The sequence below is a fragment of the Silurus aristotelis genome (assembly GCF_946808225.1).
Source record: "Silurus aristotelis genome assembly, chromosome: 28".
Classification (NCBI taxonomy): domain Eukaryota; kingdom Metazoa; phylum Chordata; class Actinopteri; order Siluriformes; family Siluridae; genus Silurus; species Silurus aristotelis.
This window is the reverse complement of record NC_139601.1, coordinates 3,616,459-3,638,512: the sequence shown is the minus strand read 5'-3', so window position 1 is coordinate 3,638,512 and position 22,054 is coordinate 3,616,459. Positions and strand designations below refer to the sequence as shown.

At 36.3% G+C, this 22,054-nt stretch overlaps 1 protein-coding gene across 1 annotated transcript; it reads left to right on the top strand.

The window, feature by feature from the left end:
* Positions 1–3,527: 3,527 nt before the first annotated feature.
* LOC310722269 (uncharacterized protein) lies at positions 3,528–21,200 on the top strand. The gene is made up of 42 exons (XM_083534620.1): positions 3,528–3,687; positions 4,425–4,448; positions 4,687–4,841; positions 5,068–5,172; positions 5,418–5,580; positions 5,667–5,777; positions 6,308–6,436; positions 6,526–6,642; positions 6,730–6,898; positions 6,998–7,123; positions 8,388–8,569; positions 8,692–8,877; positions 8,955–9,094; positions 9,192–9,352; positions 9,556–9,582; positions 9,660–9,740; positions 9,825–9,956; positions 10,041–10,242; positions 10,358–10,530; positions 12,377–12,488; positions 12,618–12,753; positions 13,299–13,454; positions 14,045–14,068; positions 14,285–14,439; positions 14,561–14,665; positions 15,927–16,089; positions 16,179–16,289; positions 16,438–16,566; positions 16,707–16,823; positions 16,901–17,069; positions 17,287–17,412; positions 17,653–17,834; positions 18,166–18,351; positions 18,502–18,641; positions 18,844–19,004; positions 19,450–19,470; positions 19,569–19,622; positions 19,726–19,839; positions 19,917–20,118; positions 20,415–20,587; positions 20,717–20,828; positions 20,942–21,200. Exons 1-42 carry the CDS (start codon positions 3,562–3,564, stop codon positions 21,078–21,080), a joined length of 5,496 nt encoding a protein of 1,831 aa, XP_083390746.1. The 5' UTR covers positions 3,528–3,561; the 3' UTR covers positions 21,081–21,200.
* The last annotated feature ends 854 nt before the right edge of the window (positions 21,201–22,054 follow it).

Here is a 22,054-nt window from a genome sequence, read left to right as displayed (position 1 = left end):
ACTGAAGGATCTGCCAGGAAGAACTGGCAAAAAGTTCAGGATCCAGATCCAAATTTTGAAAAATTTGCAGCTGCACTTGCAGCCGAAATACTGAATCACAGAGGATGGAAACTTCTGCAAACACCAAACGGATATTTTCTTGTGTTATTAATCAGGGCTTTACAACCTCAAATATTTAGCAGCATCAAATGTCAGATGTGTAAAATTCCCAGTGAAGCTTATTTCTGTTCTAAGTTGTAATGTGAAGGAGTTTAAGGGTGGGGTAACTATTATATATGCATGCACATATTTCATGTACATTTAATAACTATAACACATATATGCTATGCCCAGAATGCCAGACTCCATATTCCCTGTCCTTTACTCTAAATGTAATTTATATTTTTAACACTCATTTTGTTTGCAAGTGCAGAGATGAGAAAAGATTTGGATGAGCACAGGACAGTCTAGATTAGTAGACTTATCTAGAAGGAAAACGGAGCTCTTTCTGATTTTGGCTTCATTCTAGCTACTGATAAACAACCTGCCCCCTTAAATCATAATACAAAATTAAGCAATCTTTTTTATTATTTCTGACCACAGCAGTGCTCTAAGATGGAGATTCAAGTTTCATTAGCTGTTTCGCATTCAAGCATTTAACCCATGCACACCACATTTTAGATAAAAAAAGAAATCAACATTAAAAAATCTAAACTCTTCTCAATTTTATTCCTAGATCGTTTTTTTCCTTATAAAACTGCAAACTCCATAAAGCACTCTTTAGCTTGAAAAGGTAGGATATTATCATTATGATTTTCAGAAAGTTCTGCTTGTTTAAACTCTTTAGAAACCAAAGAAGCAAGAATTATATTATTATTTGGTTTTAGCATTAAAATCTTTATATGTTTCTCCTTAACAAAACAAACACAACAATTTCAGTGCTAGATATAAAGATTGATAGCTCAATATTGCTCAAGTTGACAGTAATATATTCTATATAAGTTTTGTTTAAAGATGAAATCTGTCAACAGGGTAAGGAAGGGTGCAGGAAAGGAAACAAAACTGAGGCTTTAATGAAAGTTAAAACTTTATTTAATTCTTTCTGTGTTTGCCAAAATATCCAAGGGATTTAAAGAGAAATAACGCAGAATAGGTGGGGCTGAAGATTTCGGAAATTTGGGAGATTTTCCTCATTTAGGGCAATAAAAATATATATATTTTTAAATTACTTCATAGGTGACTTCAGTCCTGTTAAAGAGGGAGGAGTGGGCAAAGACAAACACAAACACACACACACACACACACACACACACACACACACACACACACACACACACACACACACACACACACACTCACTAGCAAGGCTGAGATCAAGCCAAAATGCCATAGTTGCACAACCCACACAGACAGACCTATTGATTTCTGCCTCTTCCTTCTCGGAAGCTGAATATAAAGTGAAACTGCCTGGAATGAAACTTTTTTTATTTTTTGGATAAATAAGCTGATGTTAAAGTTGTTCAGGCGAAGCAAAATACATAGCAAATTCTGTGCAGGGTGTGTACACATCCTTGTGAGTCAGTGATTACGTGAACGTAACAAAAAAGGCTCTGTTTTGTTCATGAAACAGAAACCAATTGCCAAGTCTGACGTATCTTTGTTAGTCTTTTAACCCTGCACCATGCATTTAGATGATTATGGAGTCGACATATGAAGCATTATGACAGCGAATATAAAAAACATCTTCAGGATGTCTGGATTACAGCTTGCAATACAGTTTGTTTGATGCAATTTAATAGTTCGGCTTCCGCTATTGTAGAACAGTTGTAATGGCCTTGATGAAGGCAGAAGAAGGTGTGGCCTAATGTTTGAAGGTACAAATTGTACAAAAGTCATTTAGACAATTATACATATAGTGGCTCTATATCATTTCAAGATAAAGAAACGGACATAAGTCGTTGTATTAATATGAGATAATTAACTTTTAACTGCATTTTAAAACTAATTATTTTGGAGCACAACAGCACCCCCCTGTGGGCGAAATACAAACAGAAATGCTGGGTCTGATTTCTTTCTAACCCAGACTGTAGATTCCTGCAGCATTGTCTGATTAAGTGTCATTTGATTACAAAGAGTGAGATATTTTATCTCCATTCATCATTTTTGGCCAAGAAGGCAAATCCAGTTTCAGGTGTAATTAATAAACGAATGAACAAAAAAAGATTTCACAAAATGTCTTCAGAGGAGAAACAAACACAACATTTACAATCAAAGTGACAAAAATGACAGAACTGTAAGTTTAATGGTTTTCTTTGGTTTAAAGGAATGAGGTACTAACAAATTTTTCAGTGTTAGGTATTCAGAGGAAACAGGGCATGAAGCCAGTAGGACATTACACATAAATAAAAAGGGTAATCATGAATGCAGCTGCTTGTCAGCTACAAGTGTGTGTATGTTTGGGTGTGTGGGTGTTTGTGTGACCGGATAAGCCTTGTATTATATAATAGTGAGTTTTATTTATCAAGGAATTCATAAACTCTTAACCCTCATAAGGTCTTCGTTTCCTGTTTACAAAACTGGTCTTTGGGGTCTATATGACCCCAACAATTGATAGAGAAATTATACAAAAAATATACATTTTTAATTATACAAATAATATATATATTTTTTTGTTTACTTCTCATCTATTCATTAATGCTGTGTTTTGGGAGATATGAAGTACTTTTGTACCTATTTACCACACAATTCCTCAACTACACCATAAGCTTGCATATGAAATATTAATTTTTTATAAAAAAATCACTTAAATGATTATTTAAATTTCTGATTTATGCTGGATTGATAGATTTTTTTTTTTGACAAATGAAGAAAAAATATTGAGTTTTTTTCACATTTCCCATTCATTTCAATGTGGGGTCTTATTGACCCAGAAGCCCAGTTTTTTTGTGTGTGTATAGATAGATTATGTAGGAAAAGTCACAAAATATTATTCCACTCAGATGAAGGGAACCCTTTTTTTTAATCAAGGAAAAGTCGATTGGGGTCATATAGACCCCAAGGACCGATTAAAGGTTAATCTAATACTACTGATAATATAGTAACATTATAATTTGTATATGAAATTTCCTGTATGTACTGATTGATTTTTGTATTTGATTCATTATAAATCTTTTCAAATGCAATCTTTGTATTTATATGAAAGTATACAAAAAAGAATCTTTTCTGCATGACTGCACCATTTAAACATGTTTTATCTGCTCAGCAGCACTTGAGGGGTCAGGGGGTGGGGTAGTGTGTGTAAATAATTATTGTTTCAAGAGTATTGACAATAGTATCGTAGTATCTTGTCTATTTGTGAAGAATCAAGAATGATTCAAGGAACGAGCACTTTACAAAGCTAAGAGAACACTTCAGATACAGCCTTATAAGTCCACACGTTCCACTGGCAAAACTCTGGCAACTAAACACTGCCTTATTCATTTCACTTTCTCACCCTCCCTCGTTCACTCTCACACACACACACACTCATTTAAAAGCTCCTGCAGTCAGGACTAAAATTCAGAGCAGAACTCAAGGTTCATCATGGCTACGGTGTGGATTGGGCTGCTGGTGTGTGCTTGCGTCTGCCTGAGAGTTACAGCACAGCTGCCAGGATTTTCCGTGCTTCTTCATCATGAGGAGGATGAGGATGAGCAGCCAAAGGAAGAGGTGGGATTTTATTTGCAGTTAAAGGCTGTGTGTGTGTGTGTGTGTGTGTGTGTGTGTGTGTGTGTGTGTGTGTGTGTGTGTGTGTGTGTGTGTGTGTGTGTTATATAACTCGGCAAATACTCTACGTATCATCATTTGTGTTCAACACAGTTTTTGTTCCGTTACTCATCTACAGTATGTGTAATCATCACAGCACAAAACACATTTCCTGTTTTTATTATTTACACTAGTTTTTTACAGTTATTGAGTTTTAGATCAACTTTTAATTTCAGATGAGCAGTTTGTTAGACTTAACACTAATAACCATGACAGCATATATACTAATCTCCATGATTAGATCCATGATGTGATTATTGCTTTCTTTCATGTTTTATAGTCATGAACTGCACTGGGCTGGACTGCATTGTATAAAATAATCAATAAATTAAAAGAGACAATAAAAAAATTAATAATGAAAGGAAAAATTTAACAAATCCAGTAAAAGGTTTTTTTTATATTAGATTTTTTTCATTTATATTTTACATTTTTAAATGTTTTTATGTGAATCATTTCTAATATTATTAACATATGATTTTTTCATGCATGAGTCCATAATCAATGAGCTGTTATGAAATCGAATAACTGACAGAATTTTGTGATTTTTTTAAAAAATGATTCCTAAAAAAATCATGACCGTGAATTGAATAAAAATACTCTGCAAAAATATTAATATATTTATTAAAATTTTATTCTCACAGACGCCAAAGCCAGGGAGTCATGAGGTAAAAAATTATCAGTTGCCATATTTTTCTGAAAACTAGGAAATGTTTAATAGACCTCTCTGAAACACATACTATATAAAATTATTTACTAACCCTGACTCTTTTCTCTATTGGACAGAAAAGCATATTTATTGGTGGTCAATCAACACTAATATTTTGTGTTTACTATTTCATGCATAATTTGGTTAAACAGCTAAAATGGTTACCCAAAATGTGGCTGATTTTCTTGGCACTTCAGATCGAGATGCAGTATATGAAGATAGACTGCAAGGTGGCGTCTCGATTTGCTCACACAATCATGACATCAACAGCCCTGAACAAAGCCAACACCTCACAGGAAGTCTTCTTCGAGGTGGAGTTACCCAAGACGGCCTTCATCACCAACTTCAGCATGTCAGAGTGCTTTTTTATAACTGCTTATACAGTTCATCTTTTCCAAACAAATGAATCATAAATGAGTCATAGAAAAAATGACTCACAAATTTACAGTAGAGATCACTGCTGCAAATCCAGTCCTCAGAGATGTTGCATGTTTCTTTTTAAGGATTAAACATATGGTTAAATACAGGTAGATGTTTTGAATGCATAATCAATATTTTGTGCATTCTGGTTTTTTTAGGGAGATTGAAGGAAAGACGTATGTAGGAGAGGTTAAAGGGAAAGAGAAAGCCAAGAAGGAGTATGAGACAGCAGTGTCTTCTGGGCATACAGCTGGACTGGTAAAGTAAGTATAGCACATATAATGACTTTCTAATGAATATGGATATTTACATTGCATCATTATTTTTCTTAATGCTTTGAGACATGGTTTTTTTTTTTTTTATGCATTTGCCAACATTAGTAAACGGTTTAAAATGTTTTTCTCATTACAATATGTTCTTGAAAACAAGAACTGATTCATGCTTCCACTTTGCATACCTTTAGGCAAAAAGCACATTATTGTGTGGGTTTGTTTTGGTTGTTTTCCAGAGCTTCAGGAAGAAAAATGGAGAAGTTTTCAGTCTCTGTGAACGTTGCAGCCAACAGCAGTGTCACTTTCACACTTACCTACGAGGAGCTCCTTCAGCGGCGGCTTGGAAAATACGAACTCATGATCCGAGTCAAACCCAAACAGCTGGTTCAGCACTTTGAGGTGGCGTAGTAATGAGTATTTCCTGTGTTTTTTTTCCCACTTGAATTGATTTTCAGTGTGTTAAATATTCACGTTCACACCCACAGATTGCTGCTTCCATTTATGAGCCCCAGGGCATTTCATTTCTGGATACCAATGCCACATTCATCACCAATGAGCTCCTCCCACTAGTGGAGAAAACAGTCACTGATAAAAAGGTGAGACCGTTAGTTTTCTAGTTTTCACTGTATGCAATGTAAAATGGCAAATACAATGATAACAGCTGCATGGGGGTTTTATTATTCATGTCAGTTTGTTAGGAAACCTATAAATTATGCTATTTACAATACATGACACATATTTCATACATATCATATATTAAAATATGCTGAAATATGTCTCGAAATTGCAAAATGATATTTTTTGTTAATATTAGCCACTTTAAATCATAGTCCATATCACTTTTGAATAAAAAAAAATTCTCCAAATACTACAGTATTAGAAATACTGATTCAAAACTGGATTTAAAAAAAGGCCATATTGGAAAGTCACAAAATATAGTAGATGTTTACAGCAGAATACTGCACCTTAAAATAAAGGATCTAATGTTTAGTAACGTATTCTTTCTATATCTTTTATATTATACACAATCCATTGTGTAATTAACACTGTGGATTTATGTGTATCAAAAAGGAAATATTTTTAACTGATTTCTGGCAACATCTTATTGCATGATCTTTTTCTCCAGGCCCATGTGTCCTTCTCCCCAACTTTGGACCAACAAAGGAAATGCCCAGACTGTGATGGTACACTGATAGATGGGGATTTCCTTATCACTTATGACGTCAATCGTGAACAGGATTTGGGCAATTTTCAGGTCCAACCTTAAAGGCATTTCAATAAAAACATTTCAGGATCTATGTATTTGAAACTCTTTCTAACACTAAATCAATGTTTTGGTTTCAGATAGTCAATGGGTACTTTGTACACTTCTTTGCGCCACCTGATTTGCAAAAATTGCCAAAGAATGTAGTGTTTGTAATAGACAGGAGTGGGTCTATGGAGGGCAAAAAAATTAAACAGGTACGTTAAATTAAACTAAAAAAACATACATTATAAGCATTGTTACAGAACTATGGACAGTTTTTTTTGTTGTTGCTTTTGTTGTAGACCAGAGAGGCACTCATCACCATTCTAGATGACCTATATGAAGAAGACCACTTTGGGCTGATCATATTTGACGATGAGATAGAAAGATGGAGACCGTCACTGAGCAAAGCTACAAAAGAAAATATAAAAGAAGCACAGAAATATGTCAAAAGTATAAGAGCACGGCATAGTAAGTGTTTGTAAAAGCATGATGATTGTGGAAGAATTTAACAAACTCATCATCCTAAAGATCACCTTACAAATGCTATGAATGCACCTGTTTTTAAAGTGACAGATATCAATGGAGCTGTTTTAAATGCGGTTGACATGCTCAATACAGCCAAAAGAAACAATTCCCTGCCAGACAACAGCCCCTCCATGATCATTCTACTGACTGATGGCGACCCAACTGCTGGTACGTTTGGTCCAGAGATGCTTTAAAAACACGAAATGAAATACTATTATAAAACCAACAACAATGAAGCTTCAAGGCTTTAAGCAGAAGTTTCCAGATTTGGTTCCCAGAAGAAAAATAATATTTAAAAGAATTACACAATTTACATTTTAAAATTGTTTCAAGCTACACTTAATGGAAAACTGTTTTTTCTCACATGGTGGCTGCTATAAGCAGACTTTTGCTCACCAGCTGCTCAATGTTTAGTAAATAAAAGTAAATAAAAGTTTGTCACATTATCTAGAAAAAAAGTCCTCGGTTCTAAAGACACTGACACTGGAGTCTCCTCCAAGTAAACATCATCCTAAAAAATATTTACCAACAATATTTTCTCTAGATTGTGTTGAAAGATTATTACACAAGTTCTTTATTAATTAGTGATAACTAAAGAAACAATTTCATTAAATTTTTTCATCTTCTCCTGCTTATCTGTAATTTGGGTCAGGGGGGCAGCAGTCTAAGCAGATTCCCCAGCTACTTTTCCGTGTCCAGGGATCGGGCTGTCAAGGCCCCAGCCTTCGACTGCCGCCCAATCCTCTCAGTACCGGTCCCTTACCGTCCCTCCTGCAGGTGGTGAGCCCACGGGAAGGCCACGTCGCTCCGACGTCACGGTCCTTGATTTATTTTTCTCGTAAGGGTCCCCTGGAGCATAGAGGGTTAAGGGCCTTGCTCAAGGGCCCAAGAGTGGCAGCTTGGCGATACCGGGGCTTGAACCCCTGACCTTCCGATCGGTAACCCAGCGCCTTAACCGCTGGAGCCACCACTCCCCCTAAAGAAACAATAAGATAATAAAATCAGCACTTGCTTGTCCTTTAGTTGTTGCTCAAGAAATTAAGGCAGCACCTTCTTTCAAATTTTGATTTGCAGCATAGAAAATAATGTTACTAATAAATGAAGAATTCATATTGCTCTTTGTCATTGCTGTGAAATCTGGATGCTGTGCACTTAATTTGCACGGACCAAATTTGTGAAAACAAAATGCATTCCATTTCCATCTGGCCCAAATACCATCACGATCTGAATCTCACTGCTAGAACACAGACACTACTCAACCTTAAAAAGGCCAAATCTCCATTAAGATATGGACCAAGACGAAAATTCAAAGCCTTATATTGGTTACATCATTTATGGCCCACAATACACTTGTCATTGACATCAGTATAACCATATTTGGCTTGTTATTTTCCACAGCACCATCTAAAAAACTGCATTTTTTTATATTCAGGTGAGACAAATACAGCTATGATTAAAAAAAATGTCCGTAATGCTACTGATGGAAACATAAGCCTTTTCTGCCTGGGCTTTGGATATGATGTACAATATAGTTTTCTGGATGTGTTGGCCAAGCAGAATAACGGTTTGGCTCGGAGAATCTATGAAGCCTCAGATGCTGTACTGCAGCTGCAGGTACGTAAATTGGCATGTCCACATTATATTTTGTTTTTTTTTTTATAAAAAAAAAAAGTTATTAGATGTTAGTTAGAGACAGAACTTTGATCTTGACTATGGCCTGCACTATCCTTTCAAAGGGGTTTTATAAAGAGGTGGCTAGTCCACTCCTTTTAGATGTGAACCTGCATTATCCAGACAGCATTAAGAATTCCATAACCACCAACCATTTCAAGCAGTTCTTTGGGGGCTCTGAGATTGTAGTCGCCGGCCAATTGAACGACACTCAAGCGGACACGCTTCTTGTTGAGGTGTCTGCCCAAATGGTGAGTATATCAGAAATATCTTCTATATTTAAATAGATGTCATCAATATGCTCACATTTATTTTTGTTTTTATTTAGCTGGATAGAACTTTTACAATTCAGGGCCAAGCAAATGCTGAAGAATCGTCTGATATGTTCCCTGAACAAGAGTACATCTTTGGAGACTTCATTGAACATCTCTGGGCATATCTGACTATCCAACAACTCTTGAACAAACAGTATGTTGGATATCGTATGGTTTGTTTTCGGTTTTTTTTGTAATGTAACATTACCTTTAAGTTGCACTAATCTGTGGTTAAATGAATGCCCTGATAGGGACGTGTGTTCACCCGAAGAATGCGAGAATGTCACCGCTGAAGCACTGGACCTCTCGCTAAAGTACAACTTTGTCACCCCTCTCACCTCCATGGTGGTCATTAAGCCGGAAACTAACGGGGCCTCAGAAGATACGCTAATAGCTGACAAATTGACAGAAGGTATGACTAAAATCGTATTATTTCTCCAGACTATTGAACATTTTTCACCCCCAAAAGAGAACCCCATATCTGTACTTGTATTTAAAACCCATAGCCTGCCCAATCAGAATGACATTTATATACGATTGCAAAAACATGCAACATGAATCCATATAAGTGTCAATGCTGAACTGACAGCATGTGTCTGCTCATTTCCTTCATAGACGAGCGGTTGGATTTTGCAGGACAAGGTAACAAGTTGCTTTCTTATTAGATAAAGGTTAAAAGAACTACCCTCCTAAGCACCACTAATCATTTCTACTTCTAGTTTCCAGCTCCATGTTACAGAGTTCAAATGTTCACAGTTTACTTTTAAGTAGTGGACTTTTTAGAGCGAAAAGTCATAAAGGTGAGACAGTGTGATCAAAAAGATAGATTTTATTTTGTTTAATGAACAAATTAAGAAATAAACCATTTTTTTTCTTTGGTGAAGCTCTAATAGCTATGGCAGTTGATGGAGATCCACACTTCATTATTGAGCTGCCTGATCGGAATAATAATCTGTGTTTCAATACCGATGATAAACCAGGCACTATCTTCAACCTTGTAAAAGATCCAGATTCAGGTAAATGTGGGCTTTACAAAGTCTTCTTTGCAAGTGTGCCTTAACAGTGATCACATTCTGTTTATGTTGATTTACAATCCACAGGATTGGTGGTCAATGGAAAAACCATTGGCGACAAGAAGGTGAAGCCTGGAAGCAAGCAGCACACTTACTTCGGCCAATTTGGAATTGTTCATGAGAAATTCAGTATCAAATTAATGGTGACAACAGAAAAGATTATAATATATAAGCAGGACAAAGAAGAACATCTACACTGGTCAGAAGCATCTAATGTTAAGGATTTAAAGTGAGTAAAATGACCTGATATTTAATTTATAATGAATGCATTCCCTCAACATGATTAGATATAAAAAAAAAAACTTTGACCTGGGGAAAAAAAACTTACCTTCTCTCCTCTCTAGCATGGAGCTTCAAATAGTTAAAGATCACAGCCTCACAGTAACCCTGAAGGACACTATCAAGTTCACCATCATGTTGCACAAAGTGTGGAAGCTGCATCCCTACCATCGAGACTACCTGGGCTTTTACACGCTGGACAGCCATCTTCTTTCAAAAAAAGTCCATGGTCTACTTGGTAAATTTACTAAAATTTCCCTTTTTTTTTCCCTTGAGCAAAACCCACAATTTTCAACTAAATGATCATAGAAATGCAAAAGTAAAAAAAAAAAAATAGAAATTCACCAGGGATGAGTGATGGGATTTTATTGGAAGTTTACTAGAAAAAATTGGGAAATTCATACATGCCCGATAACGCTTTTCTTGCCAGCTAGCTTGCCAGCAATTCGCTGTATTTTTACAGGATTACTACCATAAACATTTACATGACAGTGCTGATATCACACTGTATATTCAACTATAATGTCATTTTACAGCATTGCTTACACTTAAAACATCACCTATACTGTAATGAGTAAAAGACAGGAGGTGGAGCTGGAGGTAGCAGAGCTGAAGATGTTGAGGTTTTCGTTGGGAGTGACGAGGATGGACATGATTAGAAATGAGTTTATTAGAAGGACAGCACATGTAGGATGTGACAAGGTGAGGGAGGCGAGATTGAGATGGTTTGGACATGTGCAGAGAAGGGACATGAATTATATTGGTAGAAAAATGCTGAAGATGGAGCCACCAGGTAGGAGGAAAAGAGGAAGGCCAAGGAGAAGGTTTATGGATGTGGTGAGGGAAGACATGCAGGTAGTTGGTGTGAAAGAGGCAGATGTAGAGGACAGGGGGGTATGGAGACGGATGATCCGCTGTGGCGACCCCTAATGGGAGCAGCCGAAAGAAGAAGAAGACTGTAATTATTGCTTTTTATACTGTACTCCTAGATTTCATTTCACTTTAAATAATTAAACAGCTTATTGTAACAAAAAAAAAAATGTTAAATTAGCCGTAATCATTTATAAAACAAAAGTGTAATAAAAGGTGTTAAGACTGTTTAACTTTCTAGCCAATGTTAGTGGTGTTAATTTGTTGTAATTCATAGTTGTTTTTAGCTCACTAAAATAATTAGAAAATGCGACTGTGATTTGTTTTTATGGTTACAGATATTTATAAGACAGCATTAATAGAATGGCGTTTAAACTAGCAATTATTTATTGATTTTCTCGAAGGCAAAGGTTAATTTATCCTCGTCACAGGCAAACAAACTCTGAAAAACCTCCAACAAATGTACTCTTTCTTAACACAGCTGTTTCTGTATAATCCTGAATTAGAAGTCTCTGCTCCAATCATAAGAGATATTAAAATTAGCTGGAAACATGAATTCAGAAATTTTATAAATTTATTTCATTCTTTAGAAATTGGCTTTGAAAATGTAATGTTATTTCTTTGTTTTATATTTACAATGACAATTTTTTTAGTAATTCTAAAAAATCTAATTTTATTGTTCGACAATCAGTACAATAAGAAACAGCTACAATTGCAGAGAGACAAATTCTATTCAACTCAATTCCTTCAGTTAATCAAAAAATAATTTTTTATAAAAAAAAACCTTCTGAGCAGGTGAAACTGAGGCTCTCAGCTGAGGATGATTAGTAATCATGTGAACGTGTTTTTGGGGTGTGTAGTCGTTAACAGCCATATTTGTAGGCCTCGTGTGTGTGAAATGTAATATGGCAGGGAATTTTTGTTTGTTTGCTTTTTCTTAAAGCTGTTTTTCTTGAATGATATCTTGCACCATAAAAGCAAAATGATGAAGGTTGTGCTTTTCAGCATGTTTTGTTCTCTCTATGTTACTAATGAAAAGCAATACAAATAGTTTTTTTTTCATTTATTAAGAAGTTACAGTCATACTGTTTTTGTGTAAAGAAAAAAAAATGCTGATCACAGCACTAAAAGGATTATAATTTTTATCTATTAAATTATATATGTAATTGTGATTTATATTTATTTAATATAATGTTGATGTTGTCTTCTTACAGGACAGTTTTTCCATGGTATAACATTTGAAGTGAGTGATGTCTTTCAAGGGAAAGATCCTGACAAACCAGATGCCCACATGCTTGTGAAAGGCCACAGTCTCACAGTGACCAAGTAAATAATTTTTAAAAAGCCAAAAGAACATACTTTATATCTTCTTTTATGAACAAGTGAAGTCCTTTAAATGCACAGGTGGAGTGCGTGGTTGAGTGAGTTCATTAACTGTGTGCTTTGTGATTCCAGGGGCTGGCAGAGAGACTTCAGAATGGATGTGGAGAAAGGAGAAAATGTGCCCTGTTGGTTTATTCATAATAACGGCATGGGGCTTATCGATGGAGTCCTAGAAGACTATGTGGTCTCCAGCCTCTTTACAACTGTTTGAGAGGGAAAAGGGACTACAGAAGAACTGACTAAACTGTAGACATGTTTTCATTTTATTACTAAAAGTATGACATTTTTTTATAAAGAGAAAACCTGATCATGAATCATTATAACAGAAATCTTTGTAACAAACAAATTAGAGGACTTTGACTTTGTACACATTTGCTTCTGACTATAAACGTTTATGGGATTGCTCAAGTTGCTGTCCATTTAATCGATTTTTGTGTGTGTGTGTGTGTGTGTTTAATTCTGATTAACTTAGTCAGTTCAAATTATTTAAAATGAATTTGTCAAAAGATTATGCCAAAGCTAGCAGGAAAATGAAAGAGAAATGGAAAAATACCAGTAGTTCACTCATCGAACAAACTGCAAAAAAAATTAACTTGACACAAAATAATGTAACCTTAACCTACTAATGAAGAACGGTGCAAATCTGTGTGCCAAACCTAACAGTGAAAGAACTACAGCCATTTGCCAAGATGGTCAATGAACGGGCAAAGAGCACACATAATCACTGACCTGCTTACAAAAACACTGATTTAGTTCAGGGTTTCTGGGAGACTTCGCATTCGGGAACTGAGCTCAGGACGCACAATGTCTACGGCGTGGACTGCACTGCTGATCTGCATTTTGATTTACTTATGTTTACCTCTGGGGTCTTATGGAGCATTTGTGATCTCAAGAGAGAATGGGCGACAGGTATGTGAATTAATTCAGTGTTGAAAGATTTTTGGAAGGAAGCGTTTGTGTGTATGGAATTGGTGTATGTCATTAGTATACGGTGTGGTTTAAGAGTCTAATTCTCAATGTAAAAATGAGATTTGGTTTTAGATTTGCAAACGTGTAACCACTTGACTGTATCAGAAGTCAAAATGTTGCACAACTTTTAACCATTTGAACTGATCCGATTTTTTTTTTTAGTCCCTTCTGTTAAAGCATGTGTTTAGACATGAATGGATTTGATCATGAATAACCAGGTTTTATTACAAATTTCTAAACTAACGTTTTACTCAGGTTATTGCTGATAATGTGATTTGTAATGAAAACCTTTGTGTTCAATTGGAAAAAAACTAAAAAGCATTTTCACCAGTTCTCTTGAACTTTTAAAACACTGTAATCCAGTTTCTGCTTCTGCAGGATAGTAGCAGTAAAGCCAGTTATATAATAATGAGAAATGACTGCCACAATATTTTAAAGAAACAACTACAATTAAAAACGTTGCAATTAAAAATATTAAAATATATTATAATTATTATATTAATTCTGTCTACCATATTGCCTCCAAACAGAAACGTAGTGCGAGTCCTGCTCAGGTAAGGACAAGTTAATCAATACATTAAACATTTAAACATTAACCAAATTGATGATTTGGTTTGGGGAGATTAGCGATCATAGTATCATTACGCAAGAAGATTATTTTGAGATTGGAATTCGACACTCAGTACAAATTTTCACATCGGTTTGAATGTGTTTAATATTGGAATACTTTCAGCACTCTTTTTTTTTTTTATTCACATTCTCTGTCTCAGATTGAGGTGCAGAATGTGAAGATATCCTGCAAGGTGACGTCTCGGTTTGCACATACAGTCATGACGTCCACCGCTCTGAACAAGGCCAGCGTTTCTCAGGAAGTCTCCTTTGAAGTCGAGTTACCCAAGACTGCTTTCATCACCAACTTCATCATGTCAGTTATGGGCTGGTTTTTATTATTTGTATTTTACAGAATCTTTCATATTATGCTTGCTTTTGATTTACTGGGCCTTTCCTTCAATGCACTTCAATATAATATTATATTGACCTTTCAGGGAGATTGATGGAAAGACCTATGTTGGAGAGGTTAAAGAGAAAGAAAAGGCCAAGAAGCAGTATGATGCAGCTGTGTCGTCTGGACAGACGGCTGGTCTGGTCAAGTAAGTGATAGAATTGATCATAGATAACGATTTGGCTGAACAATGACACATGATTAAATAAAAAAATATGCTCACACTCAATCACACTTAGGGACTAAATGAAAGTACCTTGAAACTAAATGATGATCGATGCATCTTGGGCAGTGTGAATGGAAGGAAGAGTTGTGTGACTTCATGGTATCAGAACAGATATTAGTATGCGCATATAACGTTATACAGTGTTGGGGGTAACGAGTTACAAGTAATGTGCGTTACGTAGTAATATTACTTTTCTGGAGTAACGAGTAAAGTAGAATGCAGTAAAGTATACTTTATAAATTTACACATTAATATCTGAGGTAATGTGTAAAGCACAGCACTACAGATGTGTGTGTGTGTGTGTGTGTGTGTGTGTGTGTGTGTGTGTGTGTGTGTGTGTGTGTGTGTGTGTGTGTGTGTATATAATGTTGAATATATAGAAATGGAGACAGAAATATAGAAAACTTTTGCCGACTTTCCACCACTGCAGATCTGTTGACTGCTCAGAATAAAAGTTTTCCATGGGAGACACATGTACGCGGAGACAGAGAGCAAATTCACAGCTCATTTGCTCTTTGTGGGAAGATAAACTGCCAGGGTCACTGATAATAGCGCGAACTTTGTAAAAGCGTTCAGAATGTTTCAAGCTGATACTGAAGCAGAGAATGATGTAGACAAGGTCGTGGTCATATTTACGGAATTGCACAATGTTTTACGGATGACAGTGAAAGGTATGTTCTCCCTCCACATCACAGGTGTGCAGCCCACACCCTTAAACTTATATACACGAACGATAGTTACATTCCTGACGGCGAAGGCAGTTTGAAAAGCAGTGTACAGAAGTGCGACTGGAAAGTGTTCAGCCTTGTGGTCAAAATTTAGTCGATAATCTTATTGTTGTCTAAGAAGTTATTAAAAATTGTAAATGTTTAAGACATGTCTTTTGCCCTAATATAACTTATTTCTTAATGGCAATTATCTATATTACACCTGTAAGGTGTAATATAACGCATTACTTTCCATAAAAAGTAACTAAGTAATGTAATTTGTTACTTTTTTGGGGAGTAACTCAATATTGTAACGCATTACTTTTAAAAGTAACTTTGCCCAACACTGACGTTATATAATCATAAGAAGAAGAAAAACTGAATCAGGCTGAGTACTGAGCCTTGCAGGAAACCAATGGGATAAATGGAACGCTTGAAAAAATAAATGAACAAAATGATACTTGTCTATTTTCAAGAGCTTCAGGGAGAAAGATGGAGAAGTTTTCAGTCTCTGTGAACATTGCAGCCAACAGCAGTGTCACTTTCACACTTACCCACGAGGAGCTCCTTCAGCGGCGGCTTGGCAAATACGAGCTCATGATCCGAGTCAAACCCAAACAGCTGGTTCAGCACTTTGAGGTGCAGTTTATTGCTATCTACATGTTCTCTTTTTAATTCTTCCTCATTCCCTGGAACTAACTTACATTTGTAAAAAAAATTACCTATAGATTGTTGCAGATGTTTATGAACCTCAGGGCCTTGCATTTCTGGATGCTCATGGTACGTTCATTACCAATGAGCTGCTACCCCTGGTGAAGACAACCGTCACTGATAAAAAGGTGAGTCCACAACCTCTGTGTTGATTATACGTATATGTGATTAATTGTTTTTTCTATAAACTATGTTAATCTACAGAAATCCACTAGAATAAAAATGCAAGAAAAACAAAATGCATTGTCCTGATCCTAAACACATGATCTTTTCTAGGCCCATGTGTCTTTCTCCCCAACTCTGGATCAGCAACGGACTTGTTCAGACTGTGATGGCACACAGATCGATGGCGATTTCTTCATCAATTACGATGTCAAGCGTGTATCAAATCTTAGTGATATTCAGGTTTGGAATTTTATGAACAGGAACATTGATATCAGCATTTCTCTAATATAATAATAATAATAATAATAATAATAATAATAATAATAATAATAATAATAATAATAAAAAAATTCCCATGAAGTTCTTCTTCTCTCTTTCAGATAGTGAACGGGTATTTTGTACACTTTTTCGCCCCAACGGATTTGCCCCGATTGCCAAAGAATGTAGTGTTTGTGATTGACAAGAGTGGCTCCATGAGCGGAACCAAAATTAAACAGGTAAGGAAAGGGACATCTTTGCAACGCTGACCGAGCCGATCCAATGATTCGTTGCCTGCCTTGTTGATGTTCAACAGACGCGAGAGGCGCTGCTGACCATTCTCAAAGACTTGCACGAGGAAGATTTCTTTGCCCTAGTAACGTTTTCTACCAGGGTGCAAACATGGAGGCCAACCCTGAACAAAGCCACAAAGGAAAATTTGAAAGAGGCAATGATATTTGTTGAAAACATACAACCAGATAGTTGTAAGTATCAGCACATTTTCTGATCTTTGGGTTAAAAACATATGACATCAGCTGTCACGTAATACTTTTTTTTATTAATACTACTTTTTAATAAGTTCCACACGAAGAAAGCTTGACAACTGATGACATGACAACTGATGTTTCACTTTTTCTCTGTTTTTTTTACATATATATATATATTAGCTCATCCTGAGCAATTTATTCCTTTTGTTTGTAGACACAAATATCAACGATGCTGTTTTGCTTGCTGTGGATATGCTGAAATTAGCCAAAAAAAAAGAAGTCGTCCCAGTAAACAGCGAATCCATCATCATTCTTCTGACTGACGGAGATCCCAACGAAGGTCTGTCTGTGCGAGTAATTATATATATTGTTTGATGTTGTGCCCACTGATAGCACAGAAAAAAAACAGTAAACTTTAAAAAAAAAAGATAGAGAAAAAAAGAGAGATTAAAATGATCATTTATTTCATATTTTTTTATGTTCTCCTCATTGATAAGCTTTGAGACCAAATGTTCTCAACAACGAAAATAAGTTGATTCTAAAAAGATATAAAAATTTAGTGAATCATCCATTTGTTTAGGTGAATCAAATCCACAGAAAATACAAGAAAATGTCCGGAATGCTATTAGTGGAAACATGACCCTCTTTTGCTTGGGCTTTGGATATAATTTGAAGTACGATTTCCTGGATGTTATGGCCAAGGAGAACAACGGTCTGGCTCGGAGAATCTACGACGAATCGGATGCCGCTGTTCAGATGCAGGTGTGAGCCCAAACATATTGTCCATGAGTCCATATTAACAGGGTTTCCTCATTAACACAACAAATTGCATTTATGAAGAAGTTAAAAAATTATGATCTGTCATAATCTAAAAGATGTAAGCAATTTTTAATTTGCTGATAAAGGCAAATGATTGACTTTGGTAGGTAAAAGTAACTTCAGCTCACCAACCTATTATTAACTGCATGGCTGTAACAGTACAGAATTTATATAACTTTAGCTGTTTTAAAAGCGATCTCTAAGCACTCATTTAGGTATAAACAGTATTTTGCTGGATTGAATAATTGTTTTTAATATGCACTTGATTAAACAGGGATTCTACGATGAAGTTGCAAATGTTCTCCTATCAGACGTGAATTTCAATTACCCGGACAATGCGGTAAACTCCCTGACAGGCAAGCACTTTAAACAACTGTTTAATGGCTCCGAGATTGTCGTGGCAGGTCGACTGAATGACATCCAGATGAACGACTTTCCGATCGAAATATTTGCTCAGTCGGTGAGAGACGTCGAATAAATTTTTTTAATCGAGCAATACTGTAGAAAATACTATAAAGTCACTTGTTACAAATTCAACCTATATGAAAAGGCTAATGCAATTAGAATAAACACATCTGGGAAATTTAGATATGATATTCTTTCTGTTTAGTTGGATGACAAGTTTGCCCTAAAAGGCCAGGCCAGTGCTCAGGACTGGAATGTCATCTTCCCTGACAAAGAGTACATCTTTGGGGATTTCACAGAGCGTCTCTGGGCATATCTGACCATTCAGAATCTTTTGGACAAGAAGTAAGTGCAGCATTGGGCTTATTTTGTGGATGAAAAACCACTAAGATCATCTCGATGTTTTCATAATTCTGTGCTATCTGAATCGCTATAAACACCTTTTTCAGACCTTTAATAAAGGGGTTATGAAAAAAATACATATTAAATAAAATATTTACTGATTTGGAGGCTCAACCAAAAACTAATGGACAGCATTTCCCGACAGAGACAAGGGCTCGCCCGAGGAGAAACAAAACGCCACGGCAGAAGCCCTGGCGCTCTCTCTGAAATACAACTTTGTGACGCCACTCACCTCCATGCTGGTCATTAAGCCTAAAACCGAAAACGTTCCAGAGGATACATTAATTGCTGACAAGCTGACCGAGGGTAGGATACTACTACATGGTTATCGTTTCTTTATTGAAAATCAGAGCACAGTTCAATCCTCTAAAAGTACCACAAGTTTGACCGTGAACTGCTTTACACAAAAACATCTGCTAATGATAGCAGTAGGAAGAGAAATGCCATACTGTTTCGGGCTAACAGGAAGGCTATAGTATAACTCAAATAAGTACTTTTTATTGCTATAGTGAGTAATCTCAGAATTATTTATGGACTACTAACCACAACACAGAGTAGCAGCCTACATCTTGGCCATGACCAAATCAGGAAGTGTCTGAGACTAGAGGTTGAGTGTAAACAAAAACATTAAGCATTTGGCAAATCAGGAAAGAAGGGTGTAACTGAGAAATAGTGGTCAGTGGACGAGTAGTACATGTTTGATGCAACAGAGAAATTGCTCATGCTTGACATGTCATTTGTTGCTTTACAGATCAACGTCGTGTTCCACAAGGTCAGAACTTATCAACAACTCCTTCAGAAGGCTAAGTACTAATTACTTTTTGCACCATGGATTTTTTTCTCCTCTTTTATCTGTTTATGTGATTCTAGTTTCTGCAAGTTCACACACTTACAGGACGTACACTTCAACACCTATAAGCTCAGGTAAAGGTTTTATTTATTTACTGATACATCCAGTAACGTATCAACCGAGCATAAAGTAACAAATTTGATCAATTTAACATCTTTTGTGTTGTTCATATAACAGTTGATTCCGATCCACATTTCATCATTCAGTTCCCAGACCAAAATGATGCAATCTGCTTCAACATCAATGACGAACCAGGAACTATCTTCAACCTGATCAGAGATCCACTGACAGGTACGTGGACATGCAGTTCATAAGATTCTGTCAAATCAGGACTTTAAAGATCCTTTAAAGTGACCTGTTTCTTACAGGTATCACTGTAAATGGTCAAACCATTGGGGACAAGAAGGTAGAACCTGGGAAAACGATGCACACCTACTTTGGGCGCTTGGGAATCATTCATGCTAAGTTTGGCATCAAATTGGTGGTGACCACGCAGGACATCTTGGTGTCTGTAAAGGGAAAACACGCACAACTCTTCTGGTCTGACAATGCCTCAGTCAAAGTGTCCAAGTGAGTAAGACAAATACATTGTAGAGAATGTGTAATAAAACAAAAGGTGTAAAAAATGATGTATAATAAGTCTTTATTAACATCCATACTCTGGATGGATGGCAGAATTGGGGTTTGAACTGCTGATCTTCTAATCAGAAGACCAATGTCTTAACCAGTCATCTACAAAGTCCTCTAAATGAGGTTATTTAGTCAGGATAGATGGACATTGAGCTAGGAGGTATAATTTCACAAATGCTTGTCTAACATCTAAAAATTGCCACTTCCCATAACTAAATTAATTTCTCCTTTCTCAGCATGGACCTGCAAGTAGCCAAAGACCGCAGTCTTACAGTGACCTTGAGGAACTCAATGAAGTTTGTTATTGTTTTACACAAAGTGTGGGCGAAGCATCCTTACCACCAGGACTACTTGGGCTTTTACACCTTGGATAGCCACTTGTTTTCTCAAAGTGTCCATGGTTTGCTCGGTAACTATGCATTAAAATTCATTCAAGACATTCATTTTCAAGCCAGAACAGATAAGCAACAAACAGGACTACTTATTTTTAATATATAATCATTATAATTCGTTATAAATTTGTGTTTGTATTTTACAGGACAGTTTTTCCATGGTGTAACCTTTGAAGTGAGTGATTTATTTCAAGGGAAAAGTCCAGACAAACCAGATGCCAACATGTTTGTGAAGGGCCAAAATATCACAGTGACCAGGTAAATTATAAAAAAATATTAAATATATTATTACATTAAAATATTATTGAAATGTACAGATAAGATCGTAGAACCGAATAAGTTCCTATAAATTGTGTGCTGTGTGACTCCAGGGGCTGGCAGAAAGACTACAGAAATGATGTGAAGAAAGGAGAACTTGTGCCCTGTTGGTTTATTCATAATAATGGCACAGGGATCCTCGATGGAGTCATTGAAGACTACATTGTCTCTGGCCTTTTTAGGACAACCTAAGAAAATATAGACTACAATCTACATTTCTTTTCTTTAAAAAAAAAAGAAAAAATATTCATTGAGATAAACATGTTTTTGAAATATGTACATGCTTGTGATTAAAATATTTCTGCGAACAAACTGCTTGGGTCATCCATTTTAATACCAAAGCTTGAGCAGCACAGAGCTACAGAAGCAGCAATAATATACAGTTAACAGTTTAAAAAAAGCAGAAGCTGGGGCACAGATCAAGTAGATGATAAAATCCCCAAAAAAGGTACAGTTGTTGCAATGTTCATGAGGCTCATTGGCAGGACACAGGTAATTAAGGGTCTCATTTTTCAAGTACTGGTTTGGTCTCTGAATGCTTATTTATTTATTGTATAGAAAATGGCAAATACAACTTAAACCACCTAAATATACACTCTTGTTATTGTGTGTGCTTGTAGCTCAGTGGTTAAGGTCAGTGTCAGTATGTGTGAGACAGTCCTGGTTCAAGGCTTGTTTCACTTTGATGATTTTCATTATTTCTCTAAGTTTTGCAACAAAAGATAAACCACCTGTAAAAATAAACACCAACCCAAACCCAAACCCTGCTTGTTGACCTGTTGGCTCAGTGGATAAGAGCACATGTAAGTGTGAACCTGACAGTCCTGGTTTAAACCTTCACATCATATTGCATTGTGTATCAAGTAGAAGATAAATCCCCCCAAAAAGGCATGAGTGCTGTCAAGGACCTGGTGGCTCAGTAGGTAAGAGCACAGGTAAGCGTGAATCTGACAGTCCTGGTTCGAGCCTCGCTTCAGGCTTCAGTTAAGGTCTTTCGTTTAGAATCAGATGTTTTTGTGTATCATGTAAAAAATAAACCCCCTAAAAAAAAGCAGGTTTGACAGAAAGCACCGGTGGCTCAGTGGGCTAGAGGTGAGGTTGGGGCTGTCACTGCGAGCACACAGGATCGTGACCGCCTCTGGCGAGCTGAAGGTGCTGGAACCCGG